Source organism: Hordeum vulgare, chromosome 2H (assembly GCF_904849725.1).
Source record: "Hordeum vulgare subsp. vulgare chromosome 2H, MorexV3_pseudomolecules_assembly, whole genome shotgun sequence".
In the NCBI taxonomy this organism is placed as follows: domain Eukaryota; kingdom Viridiplantae; phylum Streptophyta; class Magnoliopsida; order Poales; family Poaceae; genus Hordeum; species Hordeum vulgare.
In genome coordinates, this window is record NC_058519.1 from 410,481,164 (window position 1) to 410,502,660 (window position 21,497).

General features: G+C 42.3%; 1 protein-coding gene and 1 pseudogene across 1 annotated transcript; one reads left to right on the forward strand and one right to left on the reverse strand.

Annotated features, from left to right (window-relative positions):
- Positions 1–785: 785 nt before the first annotated feature.
- LOC123426446 (aspartic proteinase 36-like) lies at positions 786–9,747 on the reverse strand. The gene is made up of 10 exons (XM_045110291.1): positions 9,322–9,747; positions 9,105–9,234; positions 8,730–8,977; positions 7,936–8,160; positions 3,971–4,133; positions 3,810–3,880; positions 3,261–3,351; positions 1,658–1,733; positions 1,516–1,587; positions 786–1,065 (listed from the first exon to the last, which is right to left on the reverse strand). The coding sequence occupies exons 1-10, from the start codon at positions 9,564–9,566 to the stop codon at positions 917–919; spliced, it is 1,470 nt and encodes a 489-aa protein (XP_044966226.1). The 5' UTR covers positions 9,567–9,747; the 3' UTR covers positions 786–916.
- Positions 9,748–10,472: 725 nt separating this feature from the next.
- Positions 10,473–13,182, forward strand: LOC123427703 (annotated as a pseudogene).
- Positions 13,183–21,497: the final 8,315 nt, after the last annotated feature.

Below are 21,497 nucleotides of genomic sequence, written 5' to 3' on the forward strand. Positions count from 1 at the left end.
TATAGATGACGACGGTAATTTCAATCTCATGTCAAGGTCCTGATAGACGACGACAACAATCCCAATCTCATCTACACGAAAACACTAAAAAAATGCAGTTCAACTCATCGTGCGTTCAGCCCAGTAAAACCAAATTCAAGGGTATCATCACGGTCATGGAGGCTCAATGCATGGGAGGGTCACACACTACATGGTGTCCGGGACTCCCAACAACTATCATCTTGAAGGTTTGAGCTTTGACATAGTCCCTTTTCAAAGCGGTTACCACGTACAACTATCGTCTTGAAGCTTTGAGCTTTGACATAGTCCCTTTCCAAAGCGGTTACCAAGTATTGCTAGGTCGGACAGTGTTCACACTTGATGCTTCATTTTAAGCTAATAAAATTTATCCCTTTTCGAAAAAAGCAAAAATCAGAGCTTGGAGATGAGGCTTAGCCCTATGACCAATAAGACCAATATCTCTCCTTAAAACAACACACACCAACCAGCCAAAGAAGGTGTCTATGCTGAAATATGCAAGCGTTGCGTTGTTTCCAAACGTTCCACAAAACACAAGTCGCCACCTCAAAGAACCAGGGGCCAGCAAAAGATTGTTTAGCCGAGCAGAACATGGCAGCCATATCATGATTTTGGGTTCAAGTTATGCCAATGTTGTTCATCTATCAAGGCTGTCTTTGAGGTCGCCTTCTCGAGAGAAAAACGATTCACATCGCTGAGTTAGCCTTTCTTCCATGAGAGAGGTTTCTACAAACAGCGGGGGCGGAGCCATTTGTCTACAAATGAAATGAAAAGTGGAACCATGCTTTCTCATTCTTTTCCCTTTGTCAAAGAATATACAATCTAAAGCCCTACATTTCCTCTTTGAGAAAAGAGCAATCAAATGAATTTTCATCAGAGTTTTTGTTGTACATCAGAGTTAGAAAATTAAGTAACTGCACACCATTGTTACTAACAACAGAATCAGGAACTTTTGCCACTGAAGTCTCCATCCCGAGGAGATATCGTGCGCATCAACTGTGTATGTTGCCCCTGTCTTTTCATCCTTAACTTTCATGCTAGAGGAGCCTGGAATGGAAGGAAATGTCAACAAATAGACAAGCTAGAGAAGTTGTAAACCAAGAAAATGAATTTCAGATTTTAGAACCACACAATGCGTGCGACATTTTAACAATCTTTTACAGAACAACTTTCGTTTAGTTCCAAAGAGTCTATCTCTATCTGATGCAAAATGGGGTCGGTAAATTTTTGTGCAAATTATTCCAGAACTAGCTAAGACCTACAGGAACAAAAATGAGATTATAGCCAGCTGTGTACAAAAACCGGTTAGCTTCAACCTGTAGAAGGATGCTAAAGAAGAAGAAATGTACTGCTCAGGTAGCTGAAGTCACATGTATTGAAGGAAATTGAACTAGAAGGTGGTAGCCAGTTTTGCCCAGGTTAGAGTCAACCTCTGGTTGAACAACAGCTGCAAGCTAATACCAAATGAACCCTAGAATGAGAAGAGCTAGTACTTACAGTTGTAATCGGCCCATCCAACGACTTGGTTTTCCAAGTCATAGACAACCACCTTATTTGAAAGGACCAGATCTGAAAGAAACACAGTGGCATGAGAAGCATAATTAAAAAAAAACGCCTTCATGCGCAGAGAAGTAATGACCTCCTAGAAGCACCATATCCTTTCCATCCTTTGATTGCAATCCACCATTTTGGAATCCAACACAATACAGGTTATCCTGTACCAAACAGACAACAAAAAATCGCAAGTGTCATAAGCAGGGGTTCAAAAGACCATTCACGGGCTGCCCATGACTGGCTGGCCAGGGGCCCTAAAGTTTCTGAAGTACTAGATTCTTCTGTTCGTTGCTTCTTGTTTGATATAGTGAATTAAAAGCTCCCTCATTCACATAACAAATTAATATTAACTCCAAAAAATAACTTAACTAATAGAAAATCCTACTCCCTCCGTTCCTAAATATAAGTCTTTTTAGATATTCCACTACAAACTACATACGGACGTATATAGAAATACTTTAAAATGTAGATTCACTCATTTTGCTCCGTATGTAGTCCACAGTGGAATCTCTAAAAAGACTTATATTTAGGAACGGAGGGAGTGGATAAGATTCAGGGTGCCTTCTAATTTTTGAGAACTTTTTCTTTCCAAGATTGGAGTTGCAAATTCCTATGGTATGCATCCAATCCCTTCCCTCCCTCCCTCCCTCCCCTATTCTCCAAAATTCATACTCCCTCCGTCCAAGATTACTTGTTGCAAAATTGAATAAAAATGAATGTATCTAGAACTAAAATACATCTAGATACATCCATTCTCATGACAAGTATTTCCAGACGAAGGGAGTATGTTGGTTTCCTGTGCACGAACCAAATGTTAAACTTCATGCACTAGCCAATGCAACCAAAAGTTCAATTTGATGGAAAGGGCTAGGCAATCCGCATATACACTTCAACACCCCCTCTCACGTGTGATGCGGGAAGTCAACACGTGAATAGACTCAGAGGTATGGCTCAAGAGGCTTATGGCTCAAGAGGCCTATACATGGACAGAGAGGGGGGACAACAATTTATTCAGCCAGGATTTGAACTCAAGACCTTAGCTCTGATACCATGTTAAGCTTCATGCACTAGCTAATACTACCTCCGTTCCTAAATATAAGACATTTTAGAGATTCCACTATGAACTACATACGAACGTATAGTCATATTTTAGGATGTAGATTTACTCATTTTGCTCTGTATCTAGTCTATAGTGAAATTTCTAAAAGGTCTTATATTTAGGAGCACGGAGGGAGTACAACCAAAAGTCCGAACTAATGGAAAGGGCTAGGCAATCCGCATATACACTTCAACACCAAAGACATCACATGCAAAATTCCCATGTTCTCAAATCTCGTAGGAATCCACAATACATGAAACCTCAATCCTATGTTTGTTTTTTCTATTTTCTACACTTTCTAATTACTTCAACCCAAGGAGGCCCTAAACAACTTAGCACCTGCTGTTCCAACTGGAATAGGTCCCTTGCTAGCTGCAGTCCCCATACCATAACTTCTGGGCTGCAAGCGACCCTAGCCATAACTCAGATTAAATTGGATACATTTAGGTTCAGTTGCGACTTGCAAATCATTCAGTGCTTCAGCAACTTCCGGAGCAAATAATTTGTGACTGACAAAGTAATGACAATGGGTGAATAAATGTTAATTCTATCATTCAGCTCTAACACCAAGGGTAAAATTTTATATTACCCCGTTTTGGAAAAAGTAATCATGTGGATACACATTCAGTCCAAGATCATTCTCAAAATGGAAGATGATTTTTGGAAATCCATCATCTACACTGCAACAAAAATGAAAAAAAATAGTTAGGACCATAATAAGATACTCAGAGCTTATCATTCATCTCTGTTACGATTTAATTGAAATCTTTTCTCGAGAAAATGCAAAGAGACATTTCCGTTTCTTTTCATTGAAAAGGCAGGGTTTGAGTTACAACCCTCCTAAGAGGAACAACAGGTGGACAAAAAACAGAGAGCTAATTGAAATCAGAACATGCATGCAGTAATGAGGTGGTTCATTCACAAGCAAGTGGGTATTATCAATATATAACTGGATAGAAGTTCAATTAGCTATACTATTTTTACATTTATCAGGGTAGACTCAGTGGGGGACTGGGGGTCTTTCCCTACTGCTTCCTTACAAAAACATACTGTAGCAGGGTCGACACAACTGAACTGACAGTTAGTCAGTTAGTGCTGTCAATTATAGCTAGATTCTGTGTTAAAGACTAGAGTATACCTTTCATGATACTGAAAACACAGAAAATCTTGAATACTGCGGAAGGTCATATCCTGATGCTTGGCAAAAATCTACAATTGGCCAAGAAATATAATATGTAAAGAGAATGAAAGCATTCCTGCATTACAGCGGAAAAACAGGGAGAATGCCTTTTGGCATACCTTAGCCATTACTTCCTTGTAAACCAGCTCCGGAAGATATGTCAAGGTTGTACCGCTATCAATGATGGTACCTTTTTTCTCACCCGTTTCAAAAATATGTGATGGAAGCTGTAGAGCAGTACCACCAACATCAATTGACTTCAGATTCACATTGTAGTGCGGCCTGAGTGGTACAATCATGATAAGGTGTTAAGACTGTCAAGATAGAATAGGAAACATCAGAAAAACAATCTCAGAAGAAAAAGAAAAACACAAACACACTGAGAATACTGGCAACGGCCAAATTTCAGAAAGTTATGTGCCTTCTTCTTTGAAATTAAAATATGAACTTTAAGGAAAATAAAGTTACAAAATGCTTTCCTACAAATGTCCAAACCCATGCCATCATCCCAACTTCCCAGTTCTAGAGATCTACCACCAGGGAAATTGCACGATTTCTTGCGGTTCTGATTTTATTGACACTAACATCAAAATACAAAATTTGTGTCTGATTTTTTGCACTAACCAGGAGTCCGAAATTACCAGTCACTAGCTGAGAAAAATTTCCCTGCATTACATATGAAGCGCAAAAAATATAGTATCTGCCAGAAAATATGTACATTCGCTTAATTTGGCCATAAGGTGACAGGTAAGAGCCTATTTATTCAAATATGAAAATGAAGCATCAAGTTAAATTGGCCAAAGGGAACAATATGAAGAGAAAAGGCTACTGGCCTGATGACACGAGTGCAGCATATGTTGATTTGTATTGTATCATGACATAAACCTGCCACAGAGCTTCTCCACCCCACAGATATTCCAACCGAATCCATCTTTTCCTTCTACATAAACTTTTATTACCAAGGATTTGTTCCATATCTTATTCTGTTGCATCTATTACTTTCACACTAATTAAACTGTTGGGCCAGTGAAACTAAAACTAAAAAAGAACTCCTGGACCAGTGATTCTTAAAATCGGGTCAATAACTAACCATGCCAAACTTAATGCCAGTTGGACAAATAGGTCACATGATTTAATCTAAAACCCTTCTCTAGCATGTTGTAGAACAAGTACAACTGCTGCAGGTACGTGTTCCACCTACCAAGGGCATTTCCAATTCTCATTGCTCAAGGGAGACAATAAGCTGGGACTACACCTAGAAAGCTGTAGTCAAAATTCACATGCCACAATGCTTAAATCTCCCTTGGAGCATAGGGTGAGTCCCACTGGAGAAAAAACAGCTGCTCGTCCACCCAACCATTGTCTTCCTCCTAGATCACCAATTCCATTCCTGCTCCTCCTGAAACGCAACCCAAATCAGACTCACCGTATCCTCCTTCCCCTTTGCTTCACAAGTCACCACCAATCAGGCATCACGACAGCGTCTTCTCCTTCCTCAACAATACCAGAGCTCGACAGGAGTGGAAGAATGTGAGCTTTGCATGCATAGCCGTTGTCTCCACGCACCCAATGTGTCAAAAACTCCAGTCTGCCTCCACCCCACCCATGCATGACCCGGGCAGAGAATCTTTGGTGTCATGGGATGCTCCAGGACTCGCCTCCAAACTCCAGGCTTCTTTGAGCAGCACGCGCTGGCATACCCATCGTCATCAACAAGTGCATGTCACCTCCCTATTTCAAGCCGCAGGCTACCACGGTGTCCCTCCAGCGGCATAGGCTGATTCCGAGCCCCAGGCAGAAAGAACCACATCCCCACCAAGTCGAGCAGCCGCAACCAATGGTGATTGACCAGCATGCAACAGAGCCTTGCCCGAGGTTGCTGCCTTCTCTGTTCCCATCATGGAGATACCCGGGCTTCTGAGGTTTTAGAGTTGGAAGGAGAGAAGAATAGTTTTATGACTTATGACCATGCCATGAGGCCAAGAACGGACTTAATATTTTGGCACAAAATGTATATGGCCAACCTTAAGTCCCTTATATGACACCTCTTATTTGTGATTAAAGATGCCCTAATCCTGCAGATATTTTCTCTTCCTTTTTCTTCATTTTTTGCTTCAGGCACCAGTTTTGGGACATCCAAACCAGGGTGACCAGCAAGAATGGGTGTAAGACATAACAGTCAATCTCCAGTTCCAAATTTCCAGTAAAGTTGCTACTTTCATCCATCTTTAGGAACTGCATGCATTAACCAACTCAGCATCTCAATCAGCTTGATTTAAACTCTTGGAACTGTTTTTTCCACAAAACTCAAGTTAAAGATCTGGCATTGTTCCACATTCCCTCCGATAGCCTGATGTGCGACATCATACATTAGTTAGGTATAAAATTTACACACTGATGGATCACTTACAGGCAGTGGCGTACCTAGGGGGTATGCCGGGTATGCCATGGCACACCCAGAATTTTAGAAAACATTATTTTACTATGTATACAAATTAGCAGATTTAAAGGGGCTATCCAAACCAATTAAAATAGATCTCATATTTTAAGGTGTGCACACCCACCATTTCATTTTTAGGTCCGCCACTGCTTACAGGTTAACCTTATGTAAATTTTGATAAGGCACCAGCAGTTTGGCAGTTCGTAAATACTAGCACTAAACATACATAGCATAGCATTCACAATCATGAACATTAATGCCTGACATACTTTCTACACTCGAAGTTCCGTAGCAGAAAGCATCCTAAACCATAATCACAACATTTACTGCCGAACAGGTTTCAGTCCTTTAGAGAGACATGAACTCTACGACTGGTGCCAAGCTATGGGATAATGCTTTTTAGAAGTTTCTGGATTACACATTAAAGCATCTCAATGGGAATCAGGAGTAGGGTCCAAGTCATCCATGTCAGTACTTAGTTATCTACATCGACCAGAAAAAAGCAAACGGAGGCAGACCTTATTTCTTTCTAGCACTAACTAGAGTTATTCACCTTCGTTGAATTCATCAAGTGTTCAGCTTATTATAATTGTGTTCAAGGAAAAAAAACGACAGTCAACTGAATCAAATTGAGCTGAGTCACATACATAAAACTCAAGTAACTGGCTTGAAACCAGCTCAGGTAAATGGACAACTCGTCAAAAAATAAGTACATGTACAGATGAACAAAATGTCAATTTATTAATTAATGGCCATGAATACTTATAAACAGTTTCCAAAATCATTAAGCATTATCTTCAGCAAAGAATGGACCAGACCTTCAAGTTACAGTCGTAGAACAGATTATTGACATCAACCAAATTCCAAAAGGCTCATCATCAGTGTGTTACATATCTCTTAAGTTTAATTCAGACCTCAGAGCCTTTACTTAGGAAAAATAAGAGTGGTTATGCATTTGTTTCATATCATGAAGGATTGGATGAAGTATCTGACCGATGAAATGTAGCTGAAGTTTTTAACAGTCAATCTGAAAAGGAAATCTAAATTTCAAAAAAGAGTTTTTTTTAGATGGTCAAACTGAAAAGGGGTTCAGTTCCTCTTTTTTTTCCTACTGATTTCTCAACTTCTCTGCATATTCTACTCCCTACGTTCCATAATTCTTGTCGTGGTTTTAGTTCAAATTTGAACTAAAACCACGACAAGAATTGTGGAACAGAGGGAGTAATTAAGTTGCTGACATGGCAATGTGCTGAATGTAAAAGTGGTGCCGTATGTCATTTCAGTCAGCACAAAACCTCTTGGGACAGGGATAAGGGGATAACATCAATTGATTCAAGAGTTCAAGATTAAAAAGAACAGGCTTTAGAGTTCGAGGTTGAAGCGGACTTTTTGGTTCAAAAAAATAAAAAAGAGGAGTTAAAGTCATCAATATTTTGTGTACTTCAATGCAGAATGCGATGGATTTCCAAGAGAATATTATTTCTTTGTTCCTAATATAGAACTGTGATGGTCTCTTCTAAAGCAAATTTTATTATCTATTCAATTGCAATAAACTGGAGTATCTGTTAGAGCACAGCTGTAGAAAAGTCCCTATAAGTATAAAACAGATAGAATAATAACTTTATGGTGATACGATGTACATACATATTGGGTATCAATGGTGTTGATTTTATTTTTGGCTGTACAACTTCTCCGATGGCAAAGATTCCACCTCCAGTTATGGTATCCAGGCAATGAGAAAATATCTTCTTCACTTTTCCTGCAGTAGCTAGCTGTGATAGCATTGATGTATTTGATTGGCCAAACCCAATAATTCCATCAAGGGCCTGGTTAGTACTGCCTAAATCCCCACCTTGCTGTGCACCACACCTACAAAGGACAGAAGAGCCATTTATCCACATTAAATTCTTGAAGTCGATGTACTTGCTGCCAAAGTTTCACATAATTAGGTTAGTCTGTTACTGTCATGTTAATCACTTGATTGTTGTTGCCTACTGCATTGCAGTATTTCTGACAAAAGTATGTTATAATATTCACAACAAACAGCAGAATTTGATTCCTTACTTAACAGCTACCTATTCAATATACTAATGCCAGAAGTGCATAACCAAGGCAGAGGGCAAAGAATCCATCTTAAACATCTCAAAGAGAACAATACATATTCAGCTACACAGTAACAGAAAAGAAAAACATTTATATAGGCTTGGCAGATAGGCAAGAATCATGTAAACATTTTCAGAAAATATATAAAATACTGCCCAAAGTATAACGTAAACGTTACGTAACAGACAATAGCTATTACAAATTCAAATGCAAAGGTGATTAACCACACGGTTTACAATAAAACAATTAGAGCATCGTTTCAACTGATGATAGCTGATCCAATGTATGCCATCCAATAATAGATTTTAAATCTACATAAATCGAAAAAGACTCACCCGAATATGACCCTGCCACTGCCATGCCTTGTTTGCCCATCCCCAGAGACTTGATTATACTGCAGGGAGTCATTGACGAAGTAGCCCGTGGTGGAGCTACCGTCACCATACATGACATTGTACTCGCAAGGCAAGCTGGCAGTGCACCCTGGTAGCTTGCCCCCGTATGTGGCCGCACAGAAGCCTTGGTCGCAAAATACCGTGCTCCCACTAGATGATCCCTTGGGGTCATAGAGCATCAGGTCTATCTGCACCCAAATGTTCACCCCACAAATCATCATCATACTAATTCAGAAACGCGATACCAACAGAGACCGAGACGAGACCTCTAAATTTTGAGAGGATAAACATAGGCAGGCAAACTGAGAAACCTACCCCGATGCCGCTCTTGTGGGGGCATTTGTCGCAGGAGATACAATTGACCCAGAGGATGTCGCTGCCCGTGTCGACCTGCACGTGGAATGGCTTGGGCGGCGTCCCGATCTCGATCTTCGTATAGTAGAGCCTGCGGGCGCGCCCCCGTCAGACCTAACGTAAGGAAACCAAGCAGCACCGAAACCAACAAGCGCGGATCAGAAGAGGATGGAAGTACCCGGTGTCGGTGGGGAGGCCAAGGCCACCGAGGGGCACGTCGACGGCGTCGAGGAGACGGCCCCGGCGGGTGACGTCGTGGGCGAGGTGGGCGGTTATGTTACCCCCTTCCTCGCCGGCTGCTCGACGGAACTTGCGGTGCACCTGAAAGACGCCGGTGGCCGCGGCGGCGTGGGAGGAGGCCAGCGCGAGCAGCGCGGCGAGGAGGAGGGCGGCAGCGGCCCGAGCGGCGGGCGGCGGAGCCATTATTTCGCGTCTCGACGCGTTGTGTGTCTCCGGGTGGGATTGCTCCCGTGCAGTGGCGATTGTTATTCGTGTCCTCCTCCCTCCTCCTCCCCTCCCCCCCTCCTCGTCGGCTCCTCCTCCCCTCCCCAAGGCCGCGGGGGCAAGGCAAGCACAAAACGTTGGGAGGAGGAAACGGGAAGGAATTTTGGGGTAGCCACGGGCGGACGGACATATAACCCGTTTTAGCGCTCAAAAAAGGGTGCGAACTAGCGGTTTCTGCGGGGTCTAATCTTTGCTTTGCTTAACGACTAGACTCATTTTATTTTATTTTTGGCTTCTGTTGTCAGTGTTGGCATTTGGTGGGAAACGGTATCACACAATCAAGGATCAAAAACGCCGTTAACAAAATTGTCTTCGTTAATCGTTAACAAAACCCGAAAAATCAACGCACAGAAAAAAGAAAAAAAACAGAAAACCAGCACATCAACCCACCTCGCGTCCCACGACTCCCGCCCCACAACTCTCACCCACCCCATGTCATCTTGTCTGCGCAACGGCCGCGCCGCCCCCTTCTCCTCCTCCGCTTGTTGTCGCCCGTTCGCATCCTCCGGGCAAATCCCCCGCGCGGATCCTACGGCGGTGGGGCCTATGTCGAGCGTCTCGGCTGCGAGCGGGGGCGCGGTGAGGTGGGCCGGGGAGAGCGCGGCGGACACGATGTCGTCGAAGATGACCTTGGCCGGAACGATGGCGAGCTCGCGGGTGCGCGTACGCACCGCCCGAGCCCAGGATTGGGCGAGGCGTCGTGGCAAGCCTTGGCGTTTGCGTCAAAGGAGCCCAGGAATGGGGAATGGGCGCAAGGCGTCCTGTGGAGGACGATAAGGCGGTCGGCGTGCTCGCTTGGGTCAAGGCGTCGGGGCGGAGGACGATATGGTGGTCGGCTTGCTCGCTTCCAAGGATGGAGTCCGCCTCGCCGGGGCTCGGGTGGGGCAGCACGGCGTTGGGCCATTGTCGGTGGTGCCGGGGCCGGGCGGTGGTTTGATGGGAGACGCAGAGGAGATGTTGTCATGGATCCAGCGACCAAGCATTTTGTTCCTCCTTCAAAAGAAATTAGAGAATCTGCGGAAGGTTGAGTTGGTGTCGTCGACGAGTGGATACAGGGGTGGCGGTAGCGACGCCGTGGCTGAAGGTGGGGAGACACTTGAAGGGATGAGCTTTTGCTTTAGGGAGAGAGCAAAGGGCATGTTGGGCGCTGCTGCTTGAGAGATAAAGATAGGTGAGGAAGAGAGAGCAGAGTGATGAGAGATAGAGAGCAGAGAGAGATGCTAATTGACATATATTTAGATAAAGGGCTTGTTGGATCTGCTGCTGGCCACTGCTGACATATATAGAGAGAATGCTTATATAACTCTGGAATTTATTGTGAAGTTAAATCAATGATATCATCGTCATATACTTCAAATTTCTCTTCCAATATGTGCTCCCATTTTGGTATAATGCACGAATAGTTCAGCAAGTTAGAGTTACAACTGGAAGCACAAAACACTTTTTTGGTAAAATACTTGTTTTTATCCATCTAAACAACACATTATTACATTCTAAGTACAGAGATATGATTGTCGTTTTTAATACTTCATTACCTGACAGGCTGGCTTGGTTTCTTATGATAAATTGGTAAATTTGCTTGATTTGGCACTATCTGTTGACACTGCAAACACCGTGAAAGCTTTACATGATATTACTGAAACATGTGTTGAGCCTTTGTCCTTAATGTCTCAACTCGCCACAATAATAACTGACATTTTTGCTCGCACCTACACATTCGCACAAGAAAGAATTCAAATAAAATTCTTCAAACATCCAACCTATAAGCAACAATATTCCTTTTTCTGTTTATTTATTACTTTGAAAGGATTTTATAGTAGGGGATAATTCCTACCTGAACCATGCATTACACAAACTCTACTACTATAAATGTTATGTTTTCACATTGTAATTTTGTGTTGCACTAATTACAGTATCAAAGGAGGATATGAAAAAACTACGCCAGGCCTACTGTAAACACTTTCTGAAACTGAAAAACAATTGAGGGTCTCTAATGATAAGATGACCTGGCTTACAGCTGCTCTGCTCCAGCTTGCTCCTGATAAACAGTATATACTGCCAAGTTCGTCGAGAAGTACACACTTTAACCAGGGTTTGTCTACCTACCCTGACAGTGATATAGCAAGGAACTCTACTACAAATCATAAAGAAATATATGCTGGTCCGCATGGGTTATCAAGAACATCAGACCAGGGAATTCGGCAACACAGAAATGCTAATCTAGGGATTTGTTCTAGCCATGTTACGACAAACACTTACCATGATGGAAGGAGACTTAGGGAATATACACCATATGGCCATGTATTGTCAACAAGTGCTACCAAAATGAATGAAGGATCTAAATGTAGGAGAACTAACAACGAGATGATTCGGCAAGCTGTTCTAGAAAATGTTCAGTCAGATTCGTTGAGAAAAATGATCGCTAAAGAGGGACTGGTGATTTCTGTTAGCCTTGGCACAGGTAAGATTCCCTCGTACTCCATTTCAGCTTGTATTATTTTACACCATGTCAAGATATCATTGTAGAATATGCCTATGGAAAACTTTGTTATCATTGTTAATGTGCTAAATAACTATTAGTGTAGAAGTGCAAGCTGTGTTGCATTATATAAGATAATAATATATTAGAAGTGATTTACATTTATATGTTAGTATTGGGTGACCATGTAATTTTGTGGAATTTGATATCTTGGTTATTGTCAGATGTATACATTGCTTCTAGGCTACTGCCAATCTTCTCTAGGTACGGAATATGTGATGCTTGTTATTCAAGATTGCTAACAAGTTTAAAACCGTGTTAAAGTAACTCTGAAATACATAAACAAATATTGTAACTAACCAATATTAAATTGTTCCACTGTAAGGATATTGTTTCAGTAATCATTGTTCTTACATTTTTGCTCTTTTCCTCCTGCAGCACCAACTGTGCAGTTAATGTTCAGTTCTCGTGTGAATAAGTCCAAAGATGAAAAGTCCAGGGGCCAAATTTTGCAAGCATTTGAGTCTGTCCTTTCTTCTGCTATAATACTGGAAATCCGATATGAATCGAATTATGGCGGCGAAGGTGTTGAGGATACCTATTCCAACATTGCTTTAACAAGGTCCTTCACGAAACATAGTTCAGTTTCTTCTGGAGGTGAGAATTTAGTTAGCAGGCTCCAGAAAGGCAGAGTAGCCTCGGGTACTAGCTCAAATCAGACAAGATGGATGCAATCTGATCCACACATATTGACTGCAGGTGAGATTATTGAAGTGGGCCATTTTGAAATGGAATGGTACGGGGAACAGATGATGTTACCTCACATAAAAGAAGAAGTGTGTGGGAAGCAGCCTTGTCACCACAAGACCAAGGAAATATAGGTCCCCGAGGAGCAACAAATGCGAATAATGAGCATGACCGACAAAAAACATAGTAAGAGGTAAGGTATCTCTTGCTCATGTTATTAGCAAGGAAGAAGCTTGTTCTCAACAAGGAGGCTGGTCAAGACAAAAAGGCATGTCAATAACAGAAACGTTAGAGCAAGAGAATTTGTAAGTAATGCCATACTACAACCAATTAAATATGTTCATACAAATTACTTTAAACCTTAGCATTCAATATTATCATGGAGCCTGGGTTAGATCTTGTAATTTCGTTCAACATTACAGGATCAATCAATCAATCACACATATGTCATAAACTTAGAACACACTTTTGCTGGATGTGTGATGATGTAGTTTGGTCACCATTGGTGAAGTGGATAAACTTACAACATATTGTCATTTTTAGGTTGTTGGTAGTGAAACAACTATAATGACTAGGTCGAGAGGTGGAGCGGGTAGTTAACACCATGCAGTTCAACGCCCTCAGACGTAAGCAGGGCGCCTTTGGAGCTGCTTGAAGCAAGACAGGCAGCATGGCATTCTCAAGCTCAAGTCGTCGCGATGGCTCGTCGGCCGATAGATGTTGCGCTCAGGTGATGCAATGTGCGCTCGAGTGGTCGAAGCAGAGGAAGAAAGGCCATCTATAGTGTAGTCTTGATGTGTGTAGTCTTATATACTAAGCTGAGCAAAGCAAAGGAACCAGAGGAAGGAAAGGAAGATATGTATGTGTAACAAGTTGTCAACTATGGAATCTTAGTGTCAAGTGACAAGTGTGTAGGAGTATTTTGCTCGCATGTTTTCCGTAGTCGCGATGATATTCTTAAAATTTCACCATTAATTAATTTGAATTATCATCACAACTGATGAGTTGATGCAAGGGATTTGTTTATGTAAAAGCATTGGATCTGATGTATGCACACATCTTTCGCTAGATTTCTTTCTATGTTTTCATCTGTTGTACGTTCCCTCCTAATAACATTTTTTCATGAATAATAACATGCACAAGTTCACAGTAAGAAGATTACTTATGTACTTGAACTATTATAATGACTGATACCTTTCAGAGAAGAACATGTATGTGTGCCCCGTCTAAAAAAGCTTCACCTCCACAATGCAGAATTTATTTGCTACATTATGAAGGTCCCAAAAAAGCATGTTTCCTGAACTTCTGGTTGTCTGGCGTCTAGAAGGTCGGCAGCATCCAAAGATGGTTGATAGCCAATTAGCTCAGAGAACAGAACAACTTTGGAACTCAAAATCTTGTGCTTTTCCATTTATTTTGATCGACAAAATCTTCCTAAGGGTAGTTTCACCTTGATTTAGGAATTTATATTTTCTTACAATCTTGTTTGTAAATAAATTTTCAGGTTTGTCCATACAACATCTCGTCCGACGCTCGTCACCGTTGGCCTGCCATGGCAACGGTGAACTAGATTGTATCATCAGTTTGTCACCCATAAGTAATGAAAACTGACGTGTTTTTGAACCTCCCAATTGTTACTTTGGAAGCCGATTCTGCAATTTAAAAACCTTTCTTGTGTCTTTCGGGTCTCTTCCCATATTGATATGTTAGAAGAGATTGTGATTTTCACGAATTTAGAATATGTGGCTATATATCCATGGGCACTTTTTGCTTATTACCAATAGGAAGCAGATAACATGAACATGCATGTTTGCAAAATTTGGCGCGCTTCTAGCTCTCCGTATATGTTTGTGCATGAGATGTATTTGGTGTGATAAAGAGATGTCTCGCATGCACTGTTGATGGGTTGGGGTGTGGCAGGTTGGGATATTGTACAAGCTAGATGTAGTTGCCCCCATCTCTTATACATGTTTGTTTCTCTTAGGGACAATTATAATTTAGTTATAACATGGATTTCATTTATCTTGTAAATTTTACCATAAAATTATGGATCTTAATGTTTGCTTCCTTTTCAACATTTGTTTTGGTTTTGTTTGCAGATTTGAATGTTATTTAGTACTCCCTCCATTCGCAAATATAAGATGTTCCAACATTCTTTCTGATTAGGATATATAGACACATTTTAGCGTATTTGTTCACTCATTCCAGTTCGTATGTAGTCCATATTAAAATATTTAAAAACCAATATTTGTTAATGGAGGAGGTACAATGGAGATCTTAATTTTTACTACTCCATATGACTCATGTTAATTATCGTTGAATTGGTTGTACCAAATCAGTGACAATAAGTATGGTTTGCAGCATATAACATTTAGAAAGGGATGGTAGTAGCAAGAAACTTAACTTGTCCTCTAACAGATGTCGAAGAAAATGTCCTGTTGGGAGGAAGGAATAGATGCTTGGTTGTTGAGAATGACATCAATATGTAGGTGAGTAAACCCATGCATGGCATTGGAGTGACATTTTGTTGATGTCTCTAGCATATCTATATTGTCCCATGGCAACGCACAAACATCAATCATATCTATAATTGTCTCACCAACTGTGAAAAAACCTTGAGTTTACATGACCTTTTGTTATGCACGATTACACTGCTAAGGCTACTAATTCGTGAGTATAGATAAAAACACATACTGCAACCAAATTGATTCATCCCACGATGAAGTGTTTATTGCTCATTTAGTGACAACTTCAGCTAGAAATATAAAGTTGAGGGAAAGCACACTTTGATAAATGTTTCTGCAATCGTGTGTTATTGCCTAGCCATTGGGCAAATGTATCGACATACATATATTAGAAACGCGGTGTGGTTTATGAATATGAAGTAAATTATATTAAGCAAATGTTCTTTGCTTGTTGAGTAACAAGAGGGCGGAGAACCAAGTCATCTTACCCATCAAACATTGTCAATCTAATAGTCTAAATCGTCTCAAGCATCAGACATGTTTGACACTTTTAATTTCTCACCATGCCACTGCATGTTTAGTGCTAATCGCTGAGGCAACTCTCCTCGTGCCATTTTACCACTCACAAAATCTTATTTTATCCCCAAGGATAAGTTAGAGCATAAAAATGAAATCAGAAATTGGCGTGGATATTGTTAGGCAGTGCATATTGTTGTACATCTATGCCTACGTGCACCATGCACCATTTCATGCACACAGATAGGATGTAACATAAATGTATTGTAACATCCAGAAATAATAAGGTACCCGAAAATACATGCATACTATTGACTTAAAGGTTGTGAAGTATTTGGAGTTGCCCCAAAGATAAACAAAGGTTCAAAGTTACAGCGGAAGCCATCATCCACTGAAACTACAACAAGTTGACTCGGGAAACTTCTTCAATATATAAAAGTTACTTCTTACACCTACAGCTACACCTACACCATAAAAAAATAAGGAGTATGGAAAAGTCACCTTCACGTTAATATTCTGCAAACCTTTGCTCCATTCTATTTAAATTACATTTTGTAACAATTAACATATTGATGTGTGTGTCTTACCTTGCTACTTGGACGCCAGCAATGTTTGTTTATTGTCTTTCATGCAAACAAAAGGATCGAAATACCAAAGATGAAAGAGCACAACATCAAAAATGGCACAACTATTACCATGCCAAAGATGATGCAACTGAAAAGGTAGGCGAGTGGAGTCGGAAGGGGATGGTGACCTTGTGGCTAGAATCTCTCTTTGATGTGTGTTGCACGTGCAAACTTACTAGTAACATTTTGGGTCTCTTCGGCGTCCCTCCGCTCTGTGACTCTTGTTTCTGGAATTGGCGGAACTGAAATTAAAAACCGCGAAGAGGGAGAACAAATGCTTCACAGATCCTCACTTTTCGTGGAGCTGCTGGATTGCCAAAAAACTCCTAAAGGTAACACAAGGTTTTCCTAACTGAATAACATGTTCGGTAATCCACCAGCTTCCGGATTCGACGGAGATAGGAAACTGCGGCTCCTTTTTTTAACTAGAGCTCTGCCAACTATGCTCCTCGAGCTGTGGAGCGGAGCGTCTCCGAACAGGGCCTTAATTCTACTCCGCCAGTGATATAAGAGCATTTTTTTACATTATACTAATATAAAAAACGCTTTAATATTAGGCTACTCATAGTATGGAGTATCATATAGTAGTACTTTCTCCGTTCCTAAATATAATTCTTTTAAGATATTTCACTAAGGGACTACATACGAAGCAAAATGAATGAATCTACACTTTAAAATATGTTTATATACATCCATGTGTAGTCCCTTGGTAGAACCTCTAGAAAGACTTATATTTAGAAACAGAGGGAATATCATGCATATGAAACTAATACTCCCTCTGTCTCAATTTACAAGGCATGCACATGGTTCTAGGTCATTGATTTGACTAACTAAATATGTATTATATGTCATAAAAAGTATATCGTTAGATTTTTAAGAGGATACAGTTTCTAAACATATATTTTTCATCACATATGATGCATATTTAACTAGTTAAATTGTCAATCTAAAACTACGACACACACTATAAACTGAGACAGAGGGAGTATCATAGATGATCTCATTTATTGACATGCAAAACACATAATAATATAGCATTTAACATGATACGATATCTATCTATGTTAGTCTAACCTTCTCTCTCTTCTTTAATTGTCTGCCACATCAGCATATTTGCTAGTCCCAAGTGCATGATAACAACCCACAAGTATAACAAAGCTATAACAATCATGCATATAAGAATTCAGAGAAAACTCAAATATTATTCATGCATAATCTGAACATAAACCCACAATTAATAGTATCCCAACAAACACATCGAGTGATTACATAAGATAGATCAACGCGGGAATCGTGGTGATCTTGGCAATGAAGAACAAGAGAGAGAGAGATAACCATCTATGTACTAACTACGGACCCGTAGGTCTATGGTGAACTACTCACACAGCGCCATGTGAGCATCAAGGTTGATAAAGACGCTCTTCGTGATTGATCCCCCCTCCAGCAGGGCACCGGAACAGGGCTCGAGATGGGCACACGATGGAACAAGACTTGCGTCGGCAGAAAAGGTGTTTCGGGAGGCTCTTTAGGGTTTCCCCCCAAATATGTGAATTTATAGTGAAGAGATCAGGACACAGGAGCCTGGAGGTGACCCCAAGCCATCAGTGTGCGGCCAGCCCCTGGGTACGCCCTGTTGGCTAGGGAGCATCTCGTGTACCCTTCGGTCTTCCTCCGAAGCTTCCAGGTCTTATTTTTGTCCATAAAAAATCATCAAAAAGTTTCGAGGAATTTGGACTTTGTTTGGTACAGTAGTCCTAAAAGGCAAAAAACATGCAGAAAACAACAACTAGCACTTGGCACTGGGTTAATAGGTTAGTGCTCAAAAATAATATAAAATAGCAATAAATGCTTAAAAAGTATACTTGAATGGTAATATAATAGCATGGAACAATAAAAAATTATAGATACGTTGGAGACCTATCAGCATCCGCAAGCTTAATTCATGCTCGTCCTCAAGTAGGTAAATGATAAAAACAGAATTTGTGACGTGACATGCTACCGAACATTGTAATCTTTTTCAGGTATGATCACTAAGAAACGATGAATCAACAAACATGAACTTAACAATATCCATAACGATGTGTTTGGATGTTTACATTTAGGCCTGGTATTGGGCATTGGCATTCATCTGGGCCGAATGTCCCGAATACCACTGTTTGGGTGACTTTGGCATTCAACGTGGCATTCGGGCTCAATATCGAGCGACCCATCTCTAACGCAAAAAGTCCCTGGCCCAATTCGGAGGGTGTGAGCTCGACATCGCTAGGTATTGAAAATCAGCGTCCTATCCGCTCGAGACAGAAGATCTCTCGCTCGCGCGTGGTCGGCGTTCACCCGGGCTTCGGTGGCTAGCGTCCTTCTACCCCGAGCTCTGGCGCAAGATTTGGCAGTCGGAGGCCCTCCCTCTCGCCCCGCCTCCAACCCAAGATCCGGCGGTCGACGACACTCCCTCTCGTCTTGCCTCCAACCTGAGATCTGGCGGCCGACGACCCTCCAACCTAAGCTCCAACGACCGACGACCCTCCACCCTCGCGCACCACCTCCCCATGAGATCAAGCGGCAGGCGGCACCCTTCCGCCGAGCCTCCACCACGATATCCAGTGTCGGCCTTCTCCCCTCTCCCCTATCTCCTCTTGGCAAAGTCTCATTCGACCTAATTCCTCCGTTTGACCATCCAAACAGAATTTGGCATTCAACCTCAATATCAAATCGTGTTCCAGATGCCTAAACATCCAGACACAAATATTGGCATTCAATATCAATACCAATATACTGTGATATTGGTATTCAACCCAATGCAATGCCAAGACTCTCAATGCAAACATCCAAACACACCGTAAACATAAGTAACACAATCATCAACTTCCAAAATATACGATCCTTAAAGAATGTTTATCCCCTCCCCCCATTCGTTTTATCATATTAGCATGGCATGGCTCCGTCTTGACCACATAAATACAAATGTCAAGCACCATAGTGTTAAGCAAGAAATTGGGTCATACTTTTTAACACGCTTCATCATTTTATACCTCATTCAATACATGAGCGTGAACCGTTGACATGGCATATAGGTGGAATAGAGTATGGTGGTAGGTTTCAAAGGGGTAAAAGTGGAGTAGAAAGTCTAGCATCAAGTAGGCGGATCAACGGGTTATGGAGATGCATGCCCATCAATCGGTATCAATGCAAGGAGTAGGGATTGCCATGCAACGGATGCACTAGATCTATAAGTGTATGAAAGCTCAACTGAAACTAAGCGGGTGTGCATCCAACTTGCTTTCTCCCTCCCCTTCTGTGACATCCTCGACTTTTGCTACAGTAGTGATTGTAATTAAGCTACAGTGATCGACCGCTAATGATGCCACGTCATCGAATTCCCATCACGGACCCGCGTTGATTCGCGTCTGTCCGGATTAAAAGATTTGGAAACAAAAGAAGAGTACCTTATAAGTTCATTACGATTATTAAAAGAATGGGGATATGAAAGATAGGATTAAAAGTACGTATAATAATTTGTAAAAGAAAATATAATATGAGAAAGTGTTTCAAAAGAAAAATTCAAATAGTAAATTAATTAATAAAAGGAAGAAAAGAAAACTGAAAGAAAGGATTAATAAAAAGAAAAGGGAAAAGAGAAAATAAAACAAAACAAATAACAAAAAAAAAAAAGGAACAACCCCCCCCCAACCGGCCCAGCTGGGCCAAAAGGGGCCCAGCCGGCCACCTCCCGCGCCCCCACCCCGCAAACCCTAACCCCCTGGCGACAGACCCCTTCCCTCGCCACTCCCTCCTTTCCCCACGCCGCCGCCGCCAGCCCCCCTCGTGGGGGGGGGCCCACCCCACGACGCCAGGCTCCCCCCCCCCCGCGCCTCCTGTCCTCCCCACGACCTCCTCCCAGTCCCGTCGCCTCCCTCCTCTCCTAACTCCCGTCGCCCCTCTCCCCCATCTCGCCCCTCCCTGGCCGCCCCTCTCCCACCGGCCGGCGGCCACCCCTCACCACGCCGGCGGCCAGCCCTCTCCCCCGCCGGCCTCCTCCCCCCACGGCCTCCTCCCCACCCCACGGCCACCTCCTACACCGAGCCGCCCCACCCCACGGCCCCTCCTTCTCCCGGCGCCCCCCCCACCTCTCGACCTCCACCCCGCCGGCAGGGGCGCCGGCCACCTCGGCCCCCCCATCTCGGCGGCCGGCCCCTTCCGGGAGGCCCATCTCCGGCGGCCCTCTCTACGGTGGCCGCCCCTCCCCGTCGGCGGCTCCACCTCCGGGGGCCTCTCCTCACCGGGGCCCTCCTCACCGGCTCCTCCTCGCCGGCACGTCACCACCACCGTCACCGCCTCCACACCCGTCTCCACCGTCATCTACGTGCGAACTCCGGCTTCACCGGGCCGTCACGTCACCGTCGGTGAGCCCCTCCTCGGGCTCCTCCCACCTTACCGTTCTCCTCGACGTCACGGTTCCGTTCCGGCAAACGGGGCCTCGATCCGTCGACGGTGGACTCCGGTAGAAGGATTCGAAGTTCGTGTTCTTCTAGGTGGAGTAGCTAAGGAACTTCTTTGTCTCTATCAACAGAGAGATGAGAGATGAGTGTTTTGAGAGAAAAAGAAATAAAAACAATTGATGTATTAGATGCCGTATGTATGTATGTATGTATTCGATACCCGTATTATGTATGTATTTGCGTATATGGATATTTAGAGGAATACGGTATTTGCACGGATAAGTATCTAATAAGAATAAATGAGAAATTAGCTTTAGGCCACTTACCGGTGGGGCCAATGCACCGCTGTCAATGACAGGGAGGCCCCACGTGATAATTAAAAATAATGTTTTTCTTAAATAAATAAATAAATAGATATATTAGTTATAATAATTAATTAACATAATTAGAGTATGACACGTGGGTCCCTCGTTGAATTAATCTGATTAATAAATATTTAATCTTAAATAAAACTTGTGCCTATGACGTTCGGGACCCGCTGGTCAGTTGACCGGTCAAATGTGATGTCAGCCTGACATCGC

Excerpts from the sequence above, each read along its gene's own strand:
- LOC123426446 (XM_045110291.1), bottom strand. The coding sequence starts at position 9,566 with ATGGCTCCGCCGCCCGCCGCTCGGGCCGCTGCCGCCCTCCTCCTCGCC. Across the intron at positions 3,881-3,970 it reads ACAAGGAAGTAATGGCTAAG|ATTTTTGCCAAGCATCAGGA; the intron begins GTATGCCAAAAG and ends GGCCAATTGTAG. Across the intron at positions 1,588-1,657 it reads GGATATGGTGCTTCTAGGAG|ATCTGGTCCTTTCAAATAAG; the intron begins GTCATTACTTCT and ends TGTTTCTTTCAG.